The sequence below is a fragment of the Pogoniulus pusillus genome, chromosome 3, assembly GCF_015220805.1.
Source record: "Pogoniulus pusillus isolate bPogPus1 chromosome 3, bPogPus1.pri, whole genome shotgun sequence".
NCBI lineage: Eukaryota > Metazoa > Chordata > Aves > Piciformes > Lybiidae > Pogoniulus > Pogoniulus pusillus.
In genome coordinates this window covers 20077992-20097305 of record NC_087266.1, presented here as the reverse complement: position 1 = coordinate 20097305, position 19314 = coordinate 20077992, and the positions used below count along the sequence as shown (strand labels likewise).

At 39.8% G+C, this 19314-nt stretch overlaps 1 protein-coding gene across 1 annotated transcript in view; it reads right to left on the bottom strand.

The window, feature by feature from the left end:
* Nucleotides 1-746: 746 nt before the first annotated feature.
* Nucleotides 747-19314, bottom strand: part of FGF9 (fibroblast growth factor 9) — a 31235-nt gene continuing 12667 nt past the window's right edge. The window contains exon 3 of the mRNA XM_064171844.1: nt 747-3694. Coding sequence (XP_064027914.1) covers nt 3449-3694 — 246 coding nt within the window. The 3' untranslated portion in view covers nt 747-3448. The remainder of the gene's footprint in view (nt 3695-19314) is intronic.

Genomic DNA, 19314 nt, shown 5'->3' with positions numbered 1-19314 from the left:
ATGGTCTAGTTGATTGGATAGGGCTGGGTGCTAGGTTGGACTGGATGATCTTGGATGTCTCTTCCAACCTGGTTGATTCTATGATTCTATGATTCTTCTTTTGCAATCTCATTTTACATGTGAGCATGGTTAATAAGAAAACGTTCTGAAGGGACATCAAGCAAATAATACCAATTTTCAAAATTCTATAGCATTGTATTTATACAAATTACAGAATTCTGTATGTATTTACACACCATTACAGAATGCCAAGTAAATAACACCAATTGGGTGGGGTTTTCTTTTGTTTTTCCCTCAGACTTTTTTCCAAGTCGCTTTGTGTGTTTAAGAAAGGTGCCAGATGGACAGTGCTAGAAAATGAAGAGTTCTGTTTGTCCACAGCACACACGGAGCAGCATTGCAAGCCTCCCTGCTTTGCCATGTCAGCTCTTTTTAGCTCTGTTTTAGCAGGATCACATAAAGAGTGGGGGGGCATCCACACCCCTTCATATCTTGGCAAAGGAGCTGAGCAGCACCCAGGTGATGACAATTTTGCCCAACCCCCACCAGAAGACAAACAGAAATAACTCATTTTACATAAGTGCCTGAACAGAATCTGGGTTTTGTTATCTGAAACAGGCTGAATTTGACCCTGTGAACCAGCAGGGAGTGGCAAACTGCCAGCTCCTGGACCATCCAGTCCCTCAAAAATGCCTCTGTTAAATGACATGTTTCTATATTTACATAAAGTCAGTATTTACACACCATTATAGGTTATTTGAATAAATCAGGTACAGTTTATTTATATGGACCGCCATAAACTCATAACATTTTCTTGGGTTTAATCCTTTCTTTATAAAATTACAAAAAAATAATGTTAACTAGTAGTAATGATTTGCCTAGGACTAAAAATCCAAGTCAATTTAACATTTAGACTCAAACTGTGGCCTAGTATTATGGTCTTAACTCATCGTACTTTTAGCCTTTGAGATTAATTTCCCGGTGTATGTCACACTCCCTGAAAAAGCAGAGTTGTAACCTTCCTTCCTTACAGTAGAATTGGTCTGTTTAACACTGAGCAATGAACCCTAGTCCCCCTGAGAAGCTTGCTTTCTTCTCCTACAGGTCAGCATGGCCTTGCAGCACCTGGACAAATGATTCAGCACCTGGTTGACCTGAAGCAGCCAAACTGCCTGCAGGTCTCACCAGCTCCAAAGCGGCCGCAGCCAAAGGCAGTCAATTCTCAGGCAATAACAGTCCCTAGACAAGCACGTCTAACTGTATCTTACAAATAAACCAATATCATTTACATATCTTTATCATTCATAAACAATTCTAATAAAATGCCACATTTTATTTATGATTCCTGATACTCCCAGTTGAGACGTGGCTAATCCTACCTGCTTGCGTACAGAAAGGTCACGTTCGTTCAGGACACCAGGCCAGAGGTTATTTCAGAACAGAATTATGTTTCAAAAACTATATATATATATCTATCTCATGTGGACAAGTGTGTCTTAGAGTAAAAATTACTTAATTACAAATAGGCTACAACTTTATATATAGCCCCTCCAAAGTACATCTCTGCTCACCCTCTGTGCCTCTGGGCACAGACAAAGGTGCCAGGACCAGCCACGCTCCCAAGAGATCCAGTGGCAAAGGCTACATTCAATGTAATGGCACCAGATTTAAATCCTAATGGATACAACAGATACAAAATCATTTGTTGTATGGACCTTAAGTGTTGGGGTTTTTTCCCTCTCTGTTCTTTTTCCTTCAGGGTAACAGGGAAAAACTGCCTCTTTCTAAGTGTTAATTCCCATATGGTAACTGCTAATCAACATGTTCATGTGCTTAATATAAAATGCTACAGTCTCTTAAATATTACATACTGACAGCTCTCTTATGGTTCATGAATATTTCAATGTACTTTAGGAAAAAAAAAAAAAGTCTAATACTGTCCCCCTCATTGTCGTTATTGATAGAGATTTATTAGTTTCATTTTGCAAGTTTTACTTTAGGAAGGGTGCTATTATCATGTATTATGACAGTTCACACTGAAAGCAATTTTCCATAAACGATGTTACAATGACCCCTATGGAACTTGTATAATTTCATAGTAGATAGTCAAGTGCACAAATAAATATGTTTACAAGAGTGATCCTGTTAACCTGGTTCTTGTCCTCTGAAACCGTTATGTGCTACTGGTGGAATCTTAAAATTAGTACAATTGTTGATATTACTTACGTTATTTCTGGCATTCTGCTTTAGGGGGAAAAAATAAACAAGGAGGGAAAAAAGGAGGGGGTGGGGAAGCATATTTATCATTTAGCTTTGGTATAATCTGCAGTAGGTTAACAAATAGAATATATATTCCAACCCCTGTAATTTCCACAGCTGTGAAGTTTACAATGGTGTAGGAAGTCACTTTACCAGAGAGGAAATATCACAGACATAAAAAAAGTTGAAGACCCAGTTTTCTCTTTAATCCTCTGGGGGTTAGCTACGAAACAAGCAGTCAGAAGAGTGAGGACTCAGTGTCACGAGTGGTGTCCATACTTGTACAATGATACGGGCAAAAAAAGAGATTGTCACCTTTAGTACATGAGGGTCACTAGAATTTATTATTATTATTATTACCTTTTTATTGTTGGTTTGATGTTGTGTTTTTTTTTTATCCATGCACCTGTATATTTACTTGCATGAATTTACCACAGGTTCATAGTGGCCTTTGCCATTTTAATGCTTACAGAGCCTAAAGCTTCCAAAATGCCTATCTGGCCTGTACATATTTCATTAAAAATAAACTCTATATAATAAATAAATATATAAAATAAATAAAATGTTGCCTTTGGAATTTCTATAAATAAATTTAACTTTTTATTTTATTTTTTTTTACTAAGAGGTCTTTGCTTTAAACTCAGTGGGTTGAGACCCAGAGAGCGATTAACTGAAAAGTCTCTTGTTTAAGTGAGACTGCACCCTCCATGCCTTTGTAAATGCAGCGTACACTTGAGCAGGCCACCAGCCAAAAATCCTGATGAGTCAAAGTATGGCAGCTATGCTGATATATGACGAAGTACAACTGATCAAAAATTTAAAAGCGTGTCTATTGCCCAGCATGCATCAGGCCTTCCTCCTCCTCCTCCTCCTCCCATGGGCTCCTCTCTCTCGCACTCTCACTCCCATTCATCCTCTCCCTTTCTCTCTCTCTCTCGCACTCATTCTCTCACGCTCCCTCTCGTACTAAATCAAGCGAGTGGGCATAGGCTCTCCTCCAGGAGGACAAACCTTTAAGTGCAGAACAAAATCAGCATGTTCCATCCAAGCCTCCATCATACATTATGCATGCGACAAAGTTTGGCAACAGTGGAGCTGATGTGATGACACAGCTAATCAATAAGAACCCACCGCATGAAACCTTTATAGTGGTTACTTTTTAAGGGCTCAAGTGAAGGAATTGTCTTTGTCAACTTTGGCTTAAAATATCCTTATATAGTTCCGGTACTTTCTCAGGGTCCACTGGTCTAGGTAAAAAATGTGTAAATTTTTGATGCCGTTTAGTCCTAGTCCCTTCTCTTGGAGTCCCATCTTTATTTAATGCAACGTAGTATCGTCTTCCAGTGTCCACGTGTTTATATAGATTTGATGAATATGTGTTATACCAGTTTTCTTCAAACTGCTCTCTGAATACACACTCCTGGGTTAATTTTTCCTATGGAAAGAAAAAGAAAAAAAAAAAAAAAAAAAGAGGGAAAAAAAAAGAGCAGTAAGGATATAGATAGACAAAAATAAGCTATTTATTGAAAGAATTACTTTTTTTTTTGTTTTTTTGCAGCTTGAAAATATCTAGCTCAAGTATGTCCTTGCTCAATCCATAAAATTAAACATAATGTCAGTTCTACCTAAGGAAACCTGCACTGTTGGGTACTTCATTAAGCAGACATGTGGGTGAATAACTCTACGTGAGGCAAAAAAGCCATTCTCCTAAAGCCCAAATAGAAACAGCAAAAGCAAAACTGAAAACAGATCTTTTAACTTCTCATCATTCCCAAGCAGCTCAAAAGACACTAGTGGACTTGTACAACTAATTGCTTCAGTTACAACTGCAGGCATTTGTTAAACCATTTTAAAGGAAAGAAAGACTTAAAGACAGAAAATCAGACCTGGCTTGCATGGTTGTAATACAGTTTAGGACCTCCAAATCTCGCTGGACTTTTATTGCAGGAAGAACTTGCTGCACTGCATTACTTTAAACATATATGATTTTCTGCTCTTTATTATTTGTGTCACAGAATTGCAACCTAACAGATCTTCAAACAAAATCCCACATGCTGAGACAGGGTTAGCTGAGGAAAGTCCTCCAGGCTTACTTTCCTAGGATTGTCTTTGTGTCCTGTGCTACTTGTGGGATCTACTGAAGACATTAACCATTTATCAGACTCCCCTGCCACAGATTCCCACTCCTTACAGTTCATCCATTTATTCAGGAACACACATCCCCCACTTCTTTTTGGTCTAATAGCTGGGGTTTCTTTAAGAGGTAGATAACCAGATTCATTTTAGAAAGGACTCACACAAGTGACCAAGAAGACTGGGGGAAAAGTGGTAAACTCTAGCATGAGAGAGCTGATGGAAAGCTGGGGAAAATAAGCCTGGAAATAGTTGGGTTTTTTTCAGCTGGTATAAAAAAAAAAAGATAATTTAATTTTTTTTTCATAACAAGAGTTCTCACTTGAATAGCACTCACATCAACCAAACTCAGCTTCCAGCTGAGGATGAATTTCTAATTATTGCAAAGCTTCACACAACGCAGAGTTCTATGCATATGTTTTATAAACACTAAATCTTCAGACAGTCCTTTTAGACAGATACACAGAGAAGGGAAAATGGAGACCAAGGTCCAGATGCAGCAAAGCATTTATGGCACATAATGTGTGTCAAAACACCACTAAGAAGCCACAGCTCAAGTTCCAGTGCCCCCAAGAAGACACCATCCATGGTTCAGTCCAGGAGCTTCTCAAACACACCATCACTGAAGCCTGCAACTCACCCTAGGAATGTAGGTGCCTTTGAGGGCACCTCTGATGCTCAGGATTCAGCTCACAGCCTTTTCTCAAAGCAGCATGCCTCAACCCAGATGTTTTGCTGCTGGTTTGCATGCTAAGCATGCTGCTCCTGGAGAAGAGGTCTGAAGCCCACTGAGGTTGGGAACTAGGGTCCTAGCGAGGTCCAAGAATCCCTATGAACCTTACAGGAGTCATCCAGGAACTATCCCATGTGGCAACAGCAGCCTCTGCATTAAGTGGGGAAAGCAAGCCAGCACCCCTCTGTACCCTTGCAAACTGTTGTACCAGGCTGCAAAGCCAGGCCTCTGCCCAATGTCTAAAAGTTTGTGATTTGGCAGTTTCCTCTTAATTCAACCTGTGCCAATTCCAGTAGGCAAGAAAGGCAGCAAGTAAGCAGCTCCTGAGCTCTCCTTTGCTGGGCATTGGGAATCCCATCATCCCTTAGGAAAGAAAAATCCCAGACAGGATCAAGTTTCAGATGCTAAACCCTGGAGTATTCACTATGGCAATGGCCATGTTCCTCTGTGGATGCAGGTGGCTGTGGCTTCCAGGGTCACAGGAGGATCCTGCAGCGGAGAAGATGACAGCAGTCATCTTCATCCTTCGCATCCTCTCCTGTGGTGTGACTGGGAGACCTCCCTCCCTGTGGGTCCAGCTAAGCAGACCTTGTGAAAATGTGAGCAGATACGCAGGCCAGCAGGATCTAACAATTCATTTTAGAGGTTTCTCACTACAAGATTTTTAATGTGTGAAGTATCTCAAACACTGCAGCACTCCATACTGCTACAGAGGAAAAAAGCACAAATGTGTTCACGTTAAATCCTTATCTACAGGCCAGATCCTGCATCTTCCTATTGATAATTGCCTCTATGTCTTCTGACAGCTAGAAACTGCATCAGCAATGACTACTACCACAGTAGCCATAAGTTACACTGCAGTAGTCTCCTTGTACAGCTGCAATGGGCAAACTATTAGAAAAACTATTCAGCTGCTATAAAGTTTGTTTTTAAGTACAGCTTTCATTAGTTTTATTTTGCATGAAGCTTAAAATCACTTTGTTTCCTTTAAGGCAGAAGCAGATGCTAGAGGGTATTATATTCTGGGTCTATAGGTCCATGGGGAAAGAGAAAGTAATTCAAATTGTTTTCCTGCTCTCAGAAGGCAATAGGATCACATGACAAGCACTGCAGAAGCACTCCCTGCTAAAAATAGCAACATTTTAGGAAGATATTTCAGTCCTGTCTTGAATTCATTAATTATTCACTTCATCTGCATTTTTTTTTTAGCATCATCATAAATTTCTCTCTTTGCATGCCCTGAAGGAGAGATTTTAAAATAGCCTTTCTTTATCTGGCAGGTTTGATGGATCATGACAGTGCTGTGGTACACTTAACTAGCAGACCTTGAATAAGGAGGTTTGCATTGTACTGTGCTCTGGATGAGTTCCAATGGATTTCAAGCTTACAAATTCAGTCTTTACTTGACAAGCTTATCCTGGTTTTGCTTTTCACTCTTAAAACACAGCTACATCTCTTTTGTCCTTCATCAAAATTCTCAGATAATTTATGTATAGACAGTAGACAAAGACTTCAACATGAGCTTCACAGAGCTATCAGTATGCAGGTTCAGATATGTATGGATATTCACAGTTACATTTTCAGAGAAGATAAATGATTTCTTTATAAAATCAAACTGTTTCTGCATAGGACACCTAAAAAAAACCATGTATTTAGAGGCCCCTGGAGTAAATCAGTGTTGGTGATTTTGGATGATGCCTTGTAAGTAATCTGGGGAGCAAAATACCAGCATATTATTCTTTTCATGCTCTTGGAAATCCTTATGATAATGGCTCACCACAAGAAGCAGAAACAACTGTCTATTAAGATATTCATCTATGAAGAACCATGGAATCACGGTATCATTTAGGTTGGAAAAGACCTTTAAGATCTACTGTTAACTTAATACTGCCAAGACCATGTACTACCACAACACTACTTAACGCTAGCTTACACTCATGTTTTGACCACACGTGCCTTTACTCGAGCCAGAAATGAGAATAACACAGGGGTGAGGTCGTCAGCAAGCACCTTCTTGCCTCACCAGCTTAGGATGGGAAAGTCTTGTTGAAAACCAATCCTCTCAGTATGGGAAGGAGATGGTGTTTCCTGATTACAAGTGGCTTGCATTTCCCCTTCTGGCTATGACTTTTATACGGTCCCCACGTAGTCCTGCAGCTGAAAATAAATATTTAGGCCTAGAATACTGCAATTTTTCCATACTTTCATTCTATCAGCTGATTTTTCTATCATTTTTCCACTGCCATTATTTCCTTGCACCATACTTAATATCACTAGACATCTTTGATGAAGGCTGACAGAAATACCAAACAGAGCCAACTGGAACAGCCATGGAAAGCAACCAGCATTCCTGTGAAAGAGGAGGCTGCCTGCCTTGATCAAATAATTTAATTCAGGGGCCAAATAAGGAGGTGACCTCAAAATTATATAAATCAGATCTTGCACCACATACCACATGTTTTCTATGAGGACTGTTTATAGAATGTTTTCCTCCAAAGTGATTGGTTCTCATTTTACTACATTTCCACACTTCACCACTTTCTTTTTTTTTAACCTTTATTTTAAATTGGAACATTCAAATAACTGACTTGTGCAAAAGTGCACATATCACAAGGGCAGATACCCAAGGCAAATTTAATTCAGAAGTCTGCTAATGCCTGGACAGTGTTAGTGAGCCCAAAATCCCTTTCCCTTCCTACATTCTCCACTATCTAACCTGGTGTGCTAGTTTGAAGCAGGGTAGAATGTTTTGGTGAGAAGAACTAGATCATAGGCTGTGAAAGGAAAACAATGGTGATGTCTACTCCCCTCAGAGTCTTGCTGAAGAAGAAAGGAAAACATTAGATAACACTCTCACCATTTTTGTCTCACTCTCTGGCTGGGCACTGACTGAGCTGCATCTCCCTAACCTCACCTTCCACTCACCTTTGCTTCTTAACCTCTTGGCTGAACCTCTATTCTTCTTTAGGACTGGGGTAAGGTTGTGAGGGGCAGGGGGAAGGTGTAGGGGTGGTTGAGAGCCCCTCCTGGGGACTCAGGTTTCTGGGAGGGCAGTTGTGTTCCTGTATTACTTTTACCTTGTATATTTTTGTATATTTCTGTATATACTGTAAATATCTGCTTGTATATTGTGCTAGCTGTAAATAAATAGCTTCATTCATATTCCCAGAGCCAGATGAGTCTAATCTGGGTGATTTCTAAAGTGTGGGGGGGTGGGGAACACCCAAACCATCACACCTGGGTGACCAATAATTAGGGTATCCTATTCATCTGGGTAGATGAATTAAAAGTGTGACTGTAACTTAATAAAGTACACAGTTACAGACATCACAATGAAAGATTTGCCAACTTGTTTTAAACAGATGTAGCTGTGAAGCAGCTAATTAGAAATAAAAGAAAACAGGCGAAACTTATGTACACTGCCCACGGTGTGGTTTCACGACTGTAAAGAATGGTAGGACAAGTGTGCTGCTTAGTAGATGAAAGCACAGCACAGGGCCCTGTATAAGACACATCAATATTCTTATTTTTTTCTTTTAAATAACATTACAGAGGAACAAACTCCCATTTATTCTGTAAGCTGAAAAGGGAAACCTCTTCAGCCCATCAATGCTAAAATCACAACAGATGCACTTCACATTTAGCAAATGATTCTGTCCTATGCCACATAGTTTTCCCTTTTGCAAACTGCTACACCAATTCAGCAGAGATATTTCACAAGAAAATGCCTAATCCAGAAGTTCAAATAACGATTAACAAGAACTATATCTGATGTAGTCAGCACGTCCTACATACCTGCTGTACGTTATCTCTGTGTTAATCCACTCTGTCCTGATACAATCATGTTTAAATATGTAGCTCCTGATTAAGTTCATGCAAAATCCTTCATTATGGCTGTATGACATTAAAATCTGTATATGTGGTGAACAAAAACAACAACAACAACCAAACTATTCTCTTGCTAAGTGATTTTCTTTGCTGTTCTCCCTTCAAATACTTTTTTTTCCACAGTTGGCCCTTCCCATGCTGTAATGTAAACAGCCTCTACTATGTACTATGTTCAGCTAATAATTAACACTCATTTAGAGTTGTCATAAATTAAGGTGTAGTTTAGCATTTTCTGTGGTGTTGACTGATCTCCCATGCCAAGCCTGTTAACCCCTGGCTCAGTGGACAACCTGCAGTCATAACAAGCAGCCAAAACAAGGAAGAACATGGACCTAATGGAGCGTCCAGAGGAGGGCCACGAAAATGATCAGAGGGTTGGAGCCCTCTGCTATGAGGGCAGGCTGAGGTTGTTCAGTCTGGAGAGGAGGCAGCTCTGGGAGGACCTAATAGCAGCCTCCCAGTACCTGTAGGGGGCCTACAGGAAGGATGGAGAGAGACTGCTTACAAAGGCCTGCAGTGACAGGATGAGGGGCAATGGGTTCAAGCTTGAGAAGAGCAGATTTAGACTGGATGTTAGGAACAAGCTCTTTACTATAAGGGTGGTGGAGCACTGGAACAGGTTGCCCAAGGGAGGTGGTTGAGGCCTCTTTCCTGAAGACATTCAAGATGAAGCTTCATGGGGCCTTGGGTGACCTGATCTAGTGGGGATGTCTCTGCTGACTGCAGGAGAGCCAGACTAGATGACCTCTAGAGGTCCCTTCTGGCCCAGATCACTCTATGATTCATTCTATGAAATGCCAGTGCGTTGGAGCAGCACTACTTTCCTTCCCAAGTTAGATAGCAGGGTAAGGCACATCGAGTATCTGACCTCTGAATATCACCATTTTCTTCGAACAGTATCTCCAAGCAATTGTATTTCAGAATGCTCTGTTCAGTTTTACAGAACAATGGGGGGGAGGGGGAAGAAAAAAGGAAAAGAAAAAAAGGAAAAGAAAAAAAGGAAAAGAAAAAAAGGAAAAGAAAAAAAGGAAAAGAAAAAAAGGAAAAGAAAAAAAGGAAAAGAAAAAGGAAAAGAAAAAAAGGAAAAGAAAAAAAGGAAAAGAAAAAAAGGAAAAGAAAAAAAGGAAAAGAAAAAAAGGAAAAGAAAAAAAGGAAAAGAAAAAAAGGAAAAGAAAAAAAGGAAAAGAAAAAAAGGAAAAGAAAAAAAGGAAAAGAAAAAAAGGAAAAGAAAAAAAGGAAAAGAAAAAAGGAAAAGAAAAAAAGGAAAAGAAAAAAAGGAAAAGAAAAAAAGGAAAAGAAAAAAAGGAAAAGAAAAAAAGGAAAAGAAAAAAAGGAAAAGAAAAAAAGGAAAAGAAAAAAGGAAAAGAAAAAAAGGAAAAGAAAAAAAGGAAAAGAAAAAAGGAAAAGAAAAAAAGGAAAAGAAAAAAAGGAAAAGAAAAAAGGAAAAGAAAAAAAGGAAAAGAAAAAAAGGAAAAGAAAAAAGGAAAAGAAAAAAGGAAAAGAAAAAAGGAAAAGAAAAAAGGAAAAAGGAAAAGAAAAAGGAAAAAAGGAAAAGGAAATAGGAAAAAAAAAAAATAAAAGGAAAGGAAAAGGAAAAGGAAAAGAAAAAGAAAAAGAAAAAGAAAAAGGAAAAGAAAAAGAAAAAGAAAAAGAAAAAGAAAAAGAAAAAGAAAAAGAAAAAGAAAAAGAAAAAGAAAAAGAAAAAGAAAAAGAAAAAGAAAAAGAAAAAGAAAAAGAAAAAGAAAAAGAAAAAGAAAAAGAAAAAGAAAAAGAAAAAGAAAAAGAAAAAGAAAAAGAAAAAGAAAAAGAAAAAGAAAAAGAAAAAGAAAAAGAAAAAGAAAAAGAAAAAGAAAAAGAAAAAGAAAAAGAAAAAGAAAAAGAAAAAGAAAAAGAAAAAGAAAAAGAAAAAGAAAAACCTGTCCAAAGGATTAGCTGACTGTTTTTTTGTGTTTCTGTCAGTGCTTATCCACAGGTACTCCAGAAAAATAGCAAGAAACCCTGCAGATCCAGAAGAAAGACCAAGAAAATAGCCAGGCACCCACACTGCCACTTAAATACATTTCATATGCCATGGCACTTTTTATAAGATGAAGAGAATTAAGCAAGATGTCCTGGTAAAACCACAGTTGGGCAATTGCATTCTCCCTACCTGAGGTCACCTTGTACTTTCACAGAGATGGAGTATTCATCTTAGTTTCTACTCCTAAACTTTTAGTTAACTTATATAAAGTTTTTATTAGACAGAAATCCTCACTTAGGAAAAAAAAAATGTGTGACTGTTCTGTACTGCTGCCATGGAGCAGTTATGAGAGTGCTTAGAGATTAATATCTTTCCTAGAAAAACCTTGTAAAGTTCCCAGGACACAGCAAAACTTGGTCCCCCGGGGAGCCTTATCATGGAAAGCTGCAATAGGTACACAGATGTAGACACTGGGGTGCTTCCACATGCCAATGAAGACAACAGAAAAGCAGAGCTTCCCGAGTAAAGCAAGTGGATTCTAGCATCAATAATAAAATCTTAGGAAACTGTCATGCCACAGGGATTTCACTGCTTCTCCTCTTTGCCCCATTCCCCTTTTTTCCCTCTCCCTTGCTCTCCATCTTGGACCTGCATCTGAAGCACTATGCTCTGACATGAGCTGCAGAAGGATGAGATGCCAATTAGGCCTCTATCCATTTTTGCTACTGACAAATCCACAGGTCTTGGTTTTACTGATATCCACTCCTTTGAGATTTCAAGTTTGCAGCATCTGTCAAGCTTTCAGCATGCTCTTTGTGGACATGAAATCATTGTAGGAAAACCAACCCCACTGTGCCTGAGCTTGCATCTGCCAGCTCAGGTTGTCCACCAGCAGCCATGAGTTCATAAAGGTTTGATTTAGATCTGCCCAGTTAAGTCCATTAGATGAAAATTCCTTTTTTGTCTAAACACCCAAGGTCTTGTGCTGCTATTGAAAGGCGTAACAAAGCTCCAGGGGTGGGTCTTGAGCAATGTAAGCTGTCACAATGCCATTTCTCTGGAAGCTAAAGAGCTTCCTTCTCCATACCACAATGGTGCAGGATGAGGACAAAGTCAACTCTCAAAAACCAAACAAATAAGCAGGTGTGTTCTCCTCCCTTCCATGCCAGCAGGACCAAGCCCACACCGTGCCATTTACTAGTCACACTTCTGACCTCTATTTTATTTTTGGCTTCCCTGGCACAATGAAGGACTGCAGTCATCAATGTTATCTAAGCATCTAATTCATAACGCTTGGCTGAACCCTTCCAAGAATCAGAAAGCAAGGTGGTATGCAATCTGATACAAGGGCCAGAGCCAATTTTTAAAGAAGACAGGAGAAAAATTCTCATCAGCTTAAATGGAACTTGGATCAGACTTGCAATGATAAAAAGGCAACAAATATTTTAAGACACTGAAAGAACCATTTCAGGCATGCTCAGATTTACTGAAAGCTGTAACTTGACCTGCCCTGGCTCCCCACTCCACAAATTCTCTTCTATCAAAAGACAACATGTATATCAAACCAGGGCTGTTATCCTACGGCTACACACACACTCTTTAGCCTGAAATACCAGTTAAGCTGTTAAGTGAATAGAGCTTTTTAAATAAAACATGCTCTCCTCAAATACAACTAAGAGCACAACAACAAAATGTTTTCTCGGTATTTTTATTTGTGTGTTTGTGGTTTTCTAAGTAAAGAATAGTCCTCTTTCAGCAGAAAGTGCTGCCTTTTGCGAAAGCAGCTAAACTCACCACTGAAAGACCCTGTAAAGTGGGTGATAAAAGGTACTTAATCTGCACGAGTCTCTACATTGAGAGCTCCCCCGGTTTGATTCATCCATCATTAGAGAAGCACCTTATCCCTCAGCTACAAGGGGGCCATCGTAAGAGCAACAGAGTGCTCAGGATGTTTCTTAGAACGGTTTGCCACAGAGACAAAACAGTTGCAATGCACAGGTAGTGATTAAAGCATTTCATGTTTTGCACTTTCCAGCAAGATGATTTGGCCAAGGGCTGATGACCAAAAGCTTGTTATCTACATTTTATTTTTTATTTTATGCAAAACTACCTGCTAGGTACTGTCTCAGAGGACAGGGACACTACATGCTGTATTTTCATTCTAGATGGGGATCATCAAACAAACAAAACATCACAAGCTATCCTATTTTTGAAAGATCCAGATCTCCTCACTGAAATGCTAAGCATCCTTTGGAGTCTTGGAAACCAAAGTATTTGCCAGCGAGAATTCAAAAGCTGCAGTGCTTTGGTGGTTAGCACAGCAAAGGATTGGTACTCTGAGATCTTCACCTGGCAGGGTTTAATTGCATGTTCAGTTTAAGTTATTTTAAAATCAAGTCTTTTAATTTCCCACCTTTTTAGGTCACAAAAGGAAGGCCAGCATTTTAAATAGTTGCTGCAAAGAAAAGACATCACTTTTGCCCTTTTAGGCAACAGTTCTCCTCTGTTGACAAACATTTCTCCCACCATAAAGCCATGGATGTAGATACACCATTTTTACTATTTCACTTTCTGAGTAAGGCAAAAAAGATTTCCCTATGATTTCTCAGAATATCCACATATCTTTGGTGTTGCTGTACTCTGACTTATGCTCTCACGGACACAGCAGAGCCAGCATTTCCAGAAGGCTGTAAGAAGTCAAGTGGCTCTGCTCCTCCACAAGCTCCCTACTCCTCACACACACATCAGTAGACCTGTCTTACAATGGGTCAAACTTCAGCCATGCAGTTAATTTAAGCTGTGATGAAAGAAGCTGTCAATCTGTCTTTTAAAATACATATATATATAACATATATATGTATGTATGCATAACATATACATACATATGCAAAACAACTTAAACAGAACTGGTGACAGAAGAGATCAAAGCCCAAGCAGCTGGAGTGCCAGGCATCAGGAGCAAAAAGATCAGCCAAAGAATTCAGGTTCCCAAAGCTTAAAAAAAATATAACAAACAATATAAACAAAAATCCCACAACAAAACCAAACTAACGACTGATGATTGTTTAAACTTCACAACATTTATATACTCTAAAATTCCTCAAAGGATTTTACTGAAGTCTTCTCTAATAAGTTTCCTGGTTTAAGTTCAGATTATACACACCTTGCTGTCTTAACAAAGGCATCAGCAGGCCAAAATCCCCCTTGCTATGCAAGAGCAATAAACATTTACATGTTAAAAGGTTGTCTTTAGATTGCAGATTCTTACGGGCAGGAACCTTGTCTAAATTTACATTTTTAAAATGAAGAATACAGTAGGGCTCTTATCTTGATTGGGGTCTGCTAACACAACCATAAAATTAATTGGTGGTTTTACAGAAGTAGGTCCAGTCCTGATTCCATTGAAGTCAGTGGCATTTCAACAGTAATAGAATCAAGTAAAAATGTCTCCTGAGTCACAGTAGCCTCTGTAATCATGTTACATTTGAGAGTAAAGTTTAGCAGATTAAAGATGTGCAGCCTGAGCCAGACCTCAAAAGCATGCAGCATCAACACCAAGCCCAGTTGTTCCTCAGCAGCATTCATGGAACATGAACATAACATCTGATCTTCAAATGAAAAGTTAACAGCAGAGGTCTGCCTTTATGCAAGAAATTAAAAATCGACAAAATGTCATTACAGAAGGAGAGAAAATGGATTTACAGTGTAGCAAGCTTTAGTTCTTCAGCTATTTGAATGCGACAAAAATGAACTGCATTTCTGCACATCACCCAATCAGCCTGAGCATATTCAAACTGCAAAGCAAACCTCAACCTAGACAAAATCCCTAATGAAGTCCCCGCAGGGCAGACTTTTTGTACTCTCTCTTTGAAAATGATGAATGGTAAACTGAGAAAGAGTGCCACGTTCACATCCCACTGGCTCCTGAGTCATAAACAGAGCACATCAGATCTTTATCTGATGCAGTGAATAATCCCCAAGCATATCTCAGTATGTCACTGCTGATGATGCTCTTTTAGCATGTCACTTCAACACAGTATTCTCAGATCAGCTGAAGACACTGAACCTTTTCACACCTCCATATCATTAACACAGCTAGTTCCAATAACATTGAGGGCTGCAGCAACTAGGGAGCTATACAGTGGCAGTGAAGTGGATCTGAAGACATTCAAACAGAACAGGCTTCACATTTGTTCACTGGGTAGGATTCAGGTTTGTGGTTTATGCCACCTGAACAACAAGTTGCTGTGGGCAGCATTGCTACTCAACCCTTCTCCCATCCCACACTGCAGCTGATTGCCCCACTGACTGCTAGTGCTCACACAAATGGGTAATAAGCCAGTTCAGAGAGCTACACCAGCAGAGAAGCAAACCTATCAAAAAAAAAAAAAAAAAGTAAGCTTTTTTCTGTGGCTTTAGACACTTAAATTAGCCTCTAAGACATGTAAGATGAGTGCCGGTGTTGGAGCAAAGAAGGAAGCAGAAGCACATAGCAAAAGCAGGGAACTGAAACTGCTGTTTCTGGAAAGGGGTTTCTGCAAGGTGTTCTGCCCCTTCCAGCAGCACCTCTAATCTCACATTTGTATAAGAACACCCAGTTCCAGATGTCTTTCACTGCAAGAAAGCAAATCATTAAATTAAGGTTTGAGTAGGATCTCACTTTACTAAAGCTTAGCTTTATACAGACACGTATATATAGGTATAGATAGATCTACAAATCAGTTGTGTAGAAGGTATTCTAATACTTTTCTGCCCCAGTCGTGTAGTGAGAATACAAGTCAAACAGAATTGCAGACCAAGATAAAGAGATCACTGAGGGTTTTCCCTCATATAAAACTATCCTCAAACCTAGTATGTACCTGGATCTAAGTCCTCTGAGGAAAATCAAAGACCCAAGAAAAAGGCCATGTCTGTCTTGTAAGACAATATTAGTAGATGTCTCTCTTTGTTGACAGGTGCTATAATCTGAAATTCTGTCTTGAAAACCAGACTGAAGCCTTAGTTTAAAAAAAAATAATAATAGCTGGAGTTTCATGCAGAGCTTTTCCCCATATCACCTGTGTTAAGTATATAGATTCACCTATCAGTTCTTCCTGCAACAGTACCCACATCTCAAAAGAACTTTCTTTTCTTCAGTGTCCTTCATGCCTTGCTGAGAGAGTTGCAGCTTCACAATGCTGGTGAAGAACACCATTTACCAGTACCACCATCCCTGGAGGTGTTCAAGAAAAGCCTGGATGAGGCACTTAGTGCCATGGTCTAGTTGATTAGATAGGGCTGGGTGATAGGCTGGACTGGATGATCTTGGAGATCTCTTCCAACCTGGTTGATTCCATGACTCTACACCCAGATTTCAGTCAGGTTGCCCACACAAATTCAGAGAAAAGCTATCTGCAAAAGTGAAGTGGATGAGGTTGTAGATGAAGGCTTTTCTCAGGCCTACACTTTCCACAAAGAAAATCTCCACAAGTACAAAGCTGGTTTGTACCATACAGAGGGAAAGCATTCATGCTCCATCTCCCACCGTCCTGCAAAAATTCCTCTGCCCAGCTCAATATCTCACTTTCTCATGGCCTTAAACTTATTCATTACCCAGCCTCTGCTTTCTTGTGACCCATTCAAGCCAATTCACTCTTGTTCTCTATTTCAGTGACTTCATTTCTTTCCCTGGTGTTAAATCTCAATGTATTTACAGAGACCAAGAGCATACCCTCTCAGTTTTCATTACGAAAGCTAATCAAGCAAAGATCTTTAGACTCTATAATTTGATAGTCTTTCCATCCCTCTGATCATCCCAGTAAGCCCTTTCTGCACCTGTTTTGGTTTCAATTCATCTTCTTTAACACAAGTGACAAACTGCACTTTGCATTTAGACTGGATCCTACCAGTGTCATATGCAGTGGCAGTAAGAGAGCTATCCCTGAGCCCCATGTGTTGTAGTCATTTTAGTCCACCGAGTCTATTCTGGGAGCTTGTCTTCTGTGCTGAAAAAACATCACAAGAATTTCAATAACACACAACTACTTTTTCATGACAAGATATTTAATATCCTGAATAAAACCAACCCAAGGAGCAATACATATAAACTCCACCAATGGCTTCACTCCAGTCTAATACTTTTCAACACTCCTCATTCCTGTCTTCTCTTCAATTTTTTCACCACCTAGCATACAAATCCACTAACATCCATTTTACCCACTGTGCAAATATTCTCTACTGCAGGCCATACCCAACACAGCCTTAGCATTTCTCATTTCTAGAAAAAGAAATCCCTAACAAAAATAAAATTCTAGGCTTGCCTGAAACTATTTATTCAGCTTCAATAAATTCAGCTTGCACATACTTCCAGGTTCTCCTCTGCTCTTTCATTTAAAAGCATGTTCCTGCATCCCAAGCACAACCACATAACCCAGTTCAGACTCATAGCCCGACAGCTTTCTAGGTCACACACCTGGCCAAACACAAATCATGGAACTGGAAGTCCACAAACACTCAGGGCTGGTAAACACCTGCAATGCCTTGGAGAGAAGCAAACCCTCCCTTGTACAGGCTTGATCTCACCTTTGCACCACACCTTACAGTGACCAGGGAGAGAAAAACTGTGGCTAAAGATAGCCCTTCTGCTTGGCCAGATTGTTTTCCACTTCCCTGCTTCAGTTCACCAGGCAGCAAAAGAAATGCTTGTGCCAGCAAAAGGGAGGGGATGGATGATTGGAGGGAAAATAGCCACTGCTTTTAGCAGTAGTGTCAGCTTCTCTCACTTCCTTTGTCCATCACATGACAGGGAATCCCAGAGTGGCCATGTGAGTCCATCAGAAAAACTGGCTAGCCCAGTTAGCAGCCACATCCAGACTACAATGCACTCACACTCTCATCTGAATACCTCATGTTTGTGAAGACTCCCCTTTCCATTTATACATCTTTTTAAAGTCTTTGGTTTATATTTTCATATACATTTCAAGACCTAGTCAACTTTATAGCACCAATTTCCTTTTTATCTCTGTGCTTCTACACCTCTATGACCTATATCAGGAAGAGTGTGGCCAGCAGGACCAGGGCAGTCATTCTGCCCCTATACTCAGTGCTGGTTAGGCCACACCTTGAGTACTGTGTCCAGTTCCAGACCTCTCAGTTTAAGAAAGATGTTGAGGTGCTTGAACATGTCCAGAGAAGGGCAAAAAGGCTGGTGAGGGGGCTGGAGCACAGCCCTACAAGGAGCAGCTGAGGGAGCTGGAGTTGTTCAACCTGGAGAAGAGGAGGCTCAAGGGAGACCTCATTGCTGTCTACCGCTAGCTGAAAGGAGGTTGCAGCCAGGTGGGGATTCGTCTCTTCTCCCAGGCACCCAGTGACAGAACAAGAGGACCTTAAGCTGCACCAGGGCAAGTTTAGGCTGGATGTTAGCAAGAAGTTCTTCACAGAGTGACTGGCCATTGGAATAGGCTGCCCCAGGAGGTGGTGCAGTCACCATCTCTGGAGGTGTTTAAAAGGAGACTGGATGAGGCACTTTTTTAGCTTGATTCTTCAATGAGGATGCTACAAGCTGAACCTTGCATAAACCTAGAAGCCTCCTGGGAAAAATGGAAATTGCTTCTTATTTGGGAGCACTCATCTAAGACTGTAATGATCTCACAAGAGTCATCCAGCAACGCTCAGAAGCACACTGCTGTGTTACACTGCTTTCGGAGCCACTAAATAAAGCATAGAGTAGCACTTTATATATATATATATATATATATATGTATATATATATATATATATATATATATATATATATATAGTGAATTTTCACATCTAAGCACACCATGTAACTATTTTTAAAGCTTACTAAGTGCGAGGCACTTAGTGCCACGGTTTAGTTAATTAGAAGGTGTTAGTTGATAGGTTGGACTCAATGACTTCTAAGGTCTTTTCCAACCTGGTTAATTCTGTGATTTTGTGATATGTACTATTCTGGGATATCATTTCCACATCATCTTTGACAAAGTTTCAAGTTTTCTTTGCATCCAGAGCCATAAGCACCCATTTAAACTGGTCCTCTTCAATTCTCAAAGTTTGCCCATTCAAATTTGCTACAGGCCTGCTTCTTTCAATTCTTCTGTTTAAAGCAGTTTACTCAGGAAGCCTCAGGTCACTGTTACTGATGAAAAACAACATTGGATTTTTGATCATCCAGTTCAACCTATCACCCAGCCCTATCCAGTCAACTAGACCATGACACTTAAGTGCCTCATCCAGTCTTTTCTTGAACACCTCCAGGGACGGTGCCTCCACCACCTCCCTGGGCAGCCCATTCCAATGCAAATCACTCTCTCTGCGAAAAACATCCTCCTAACATCCAGCC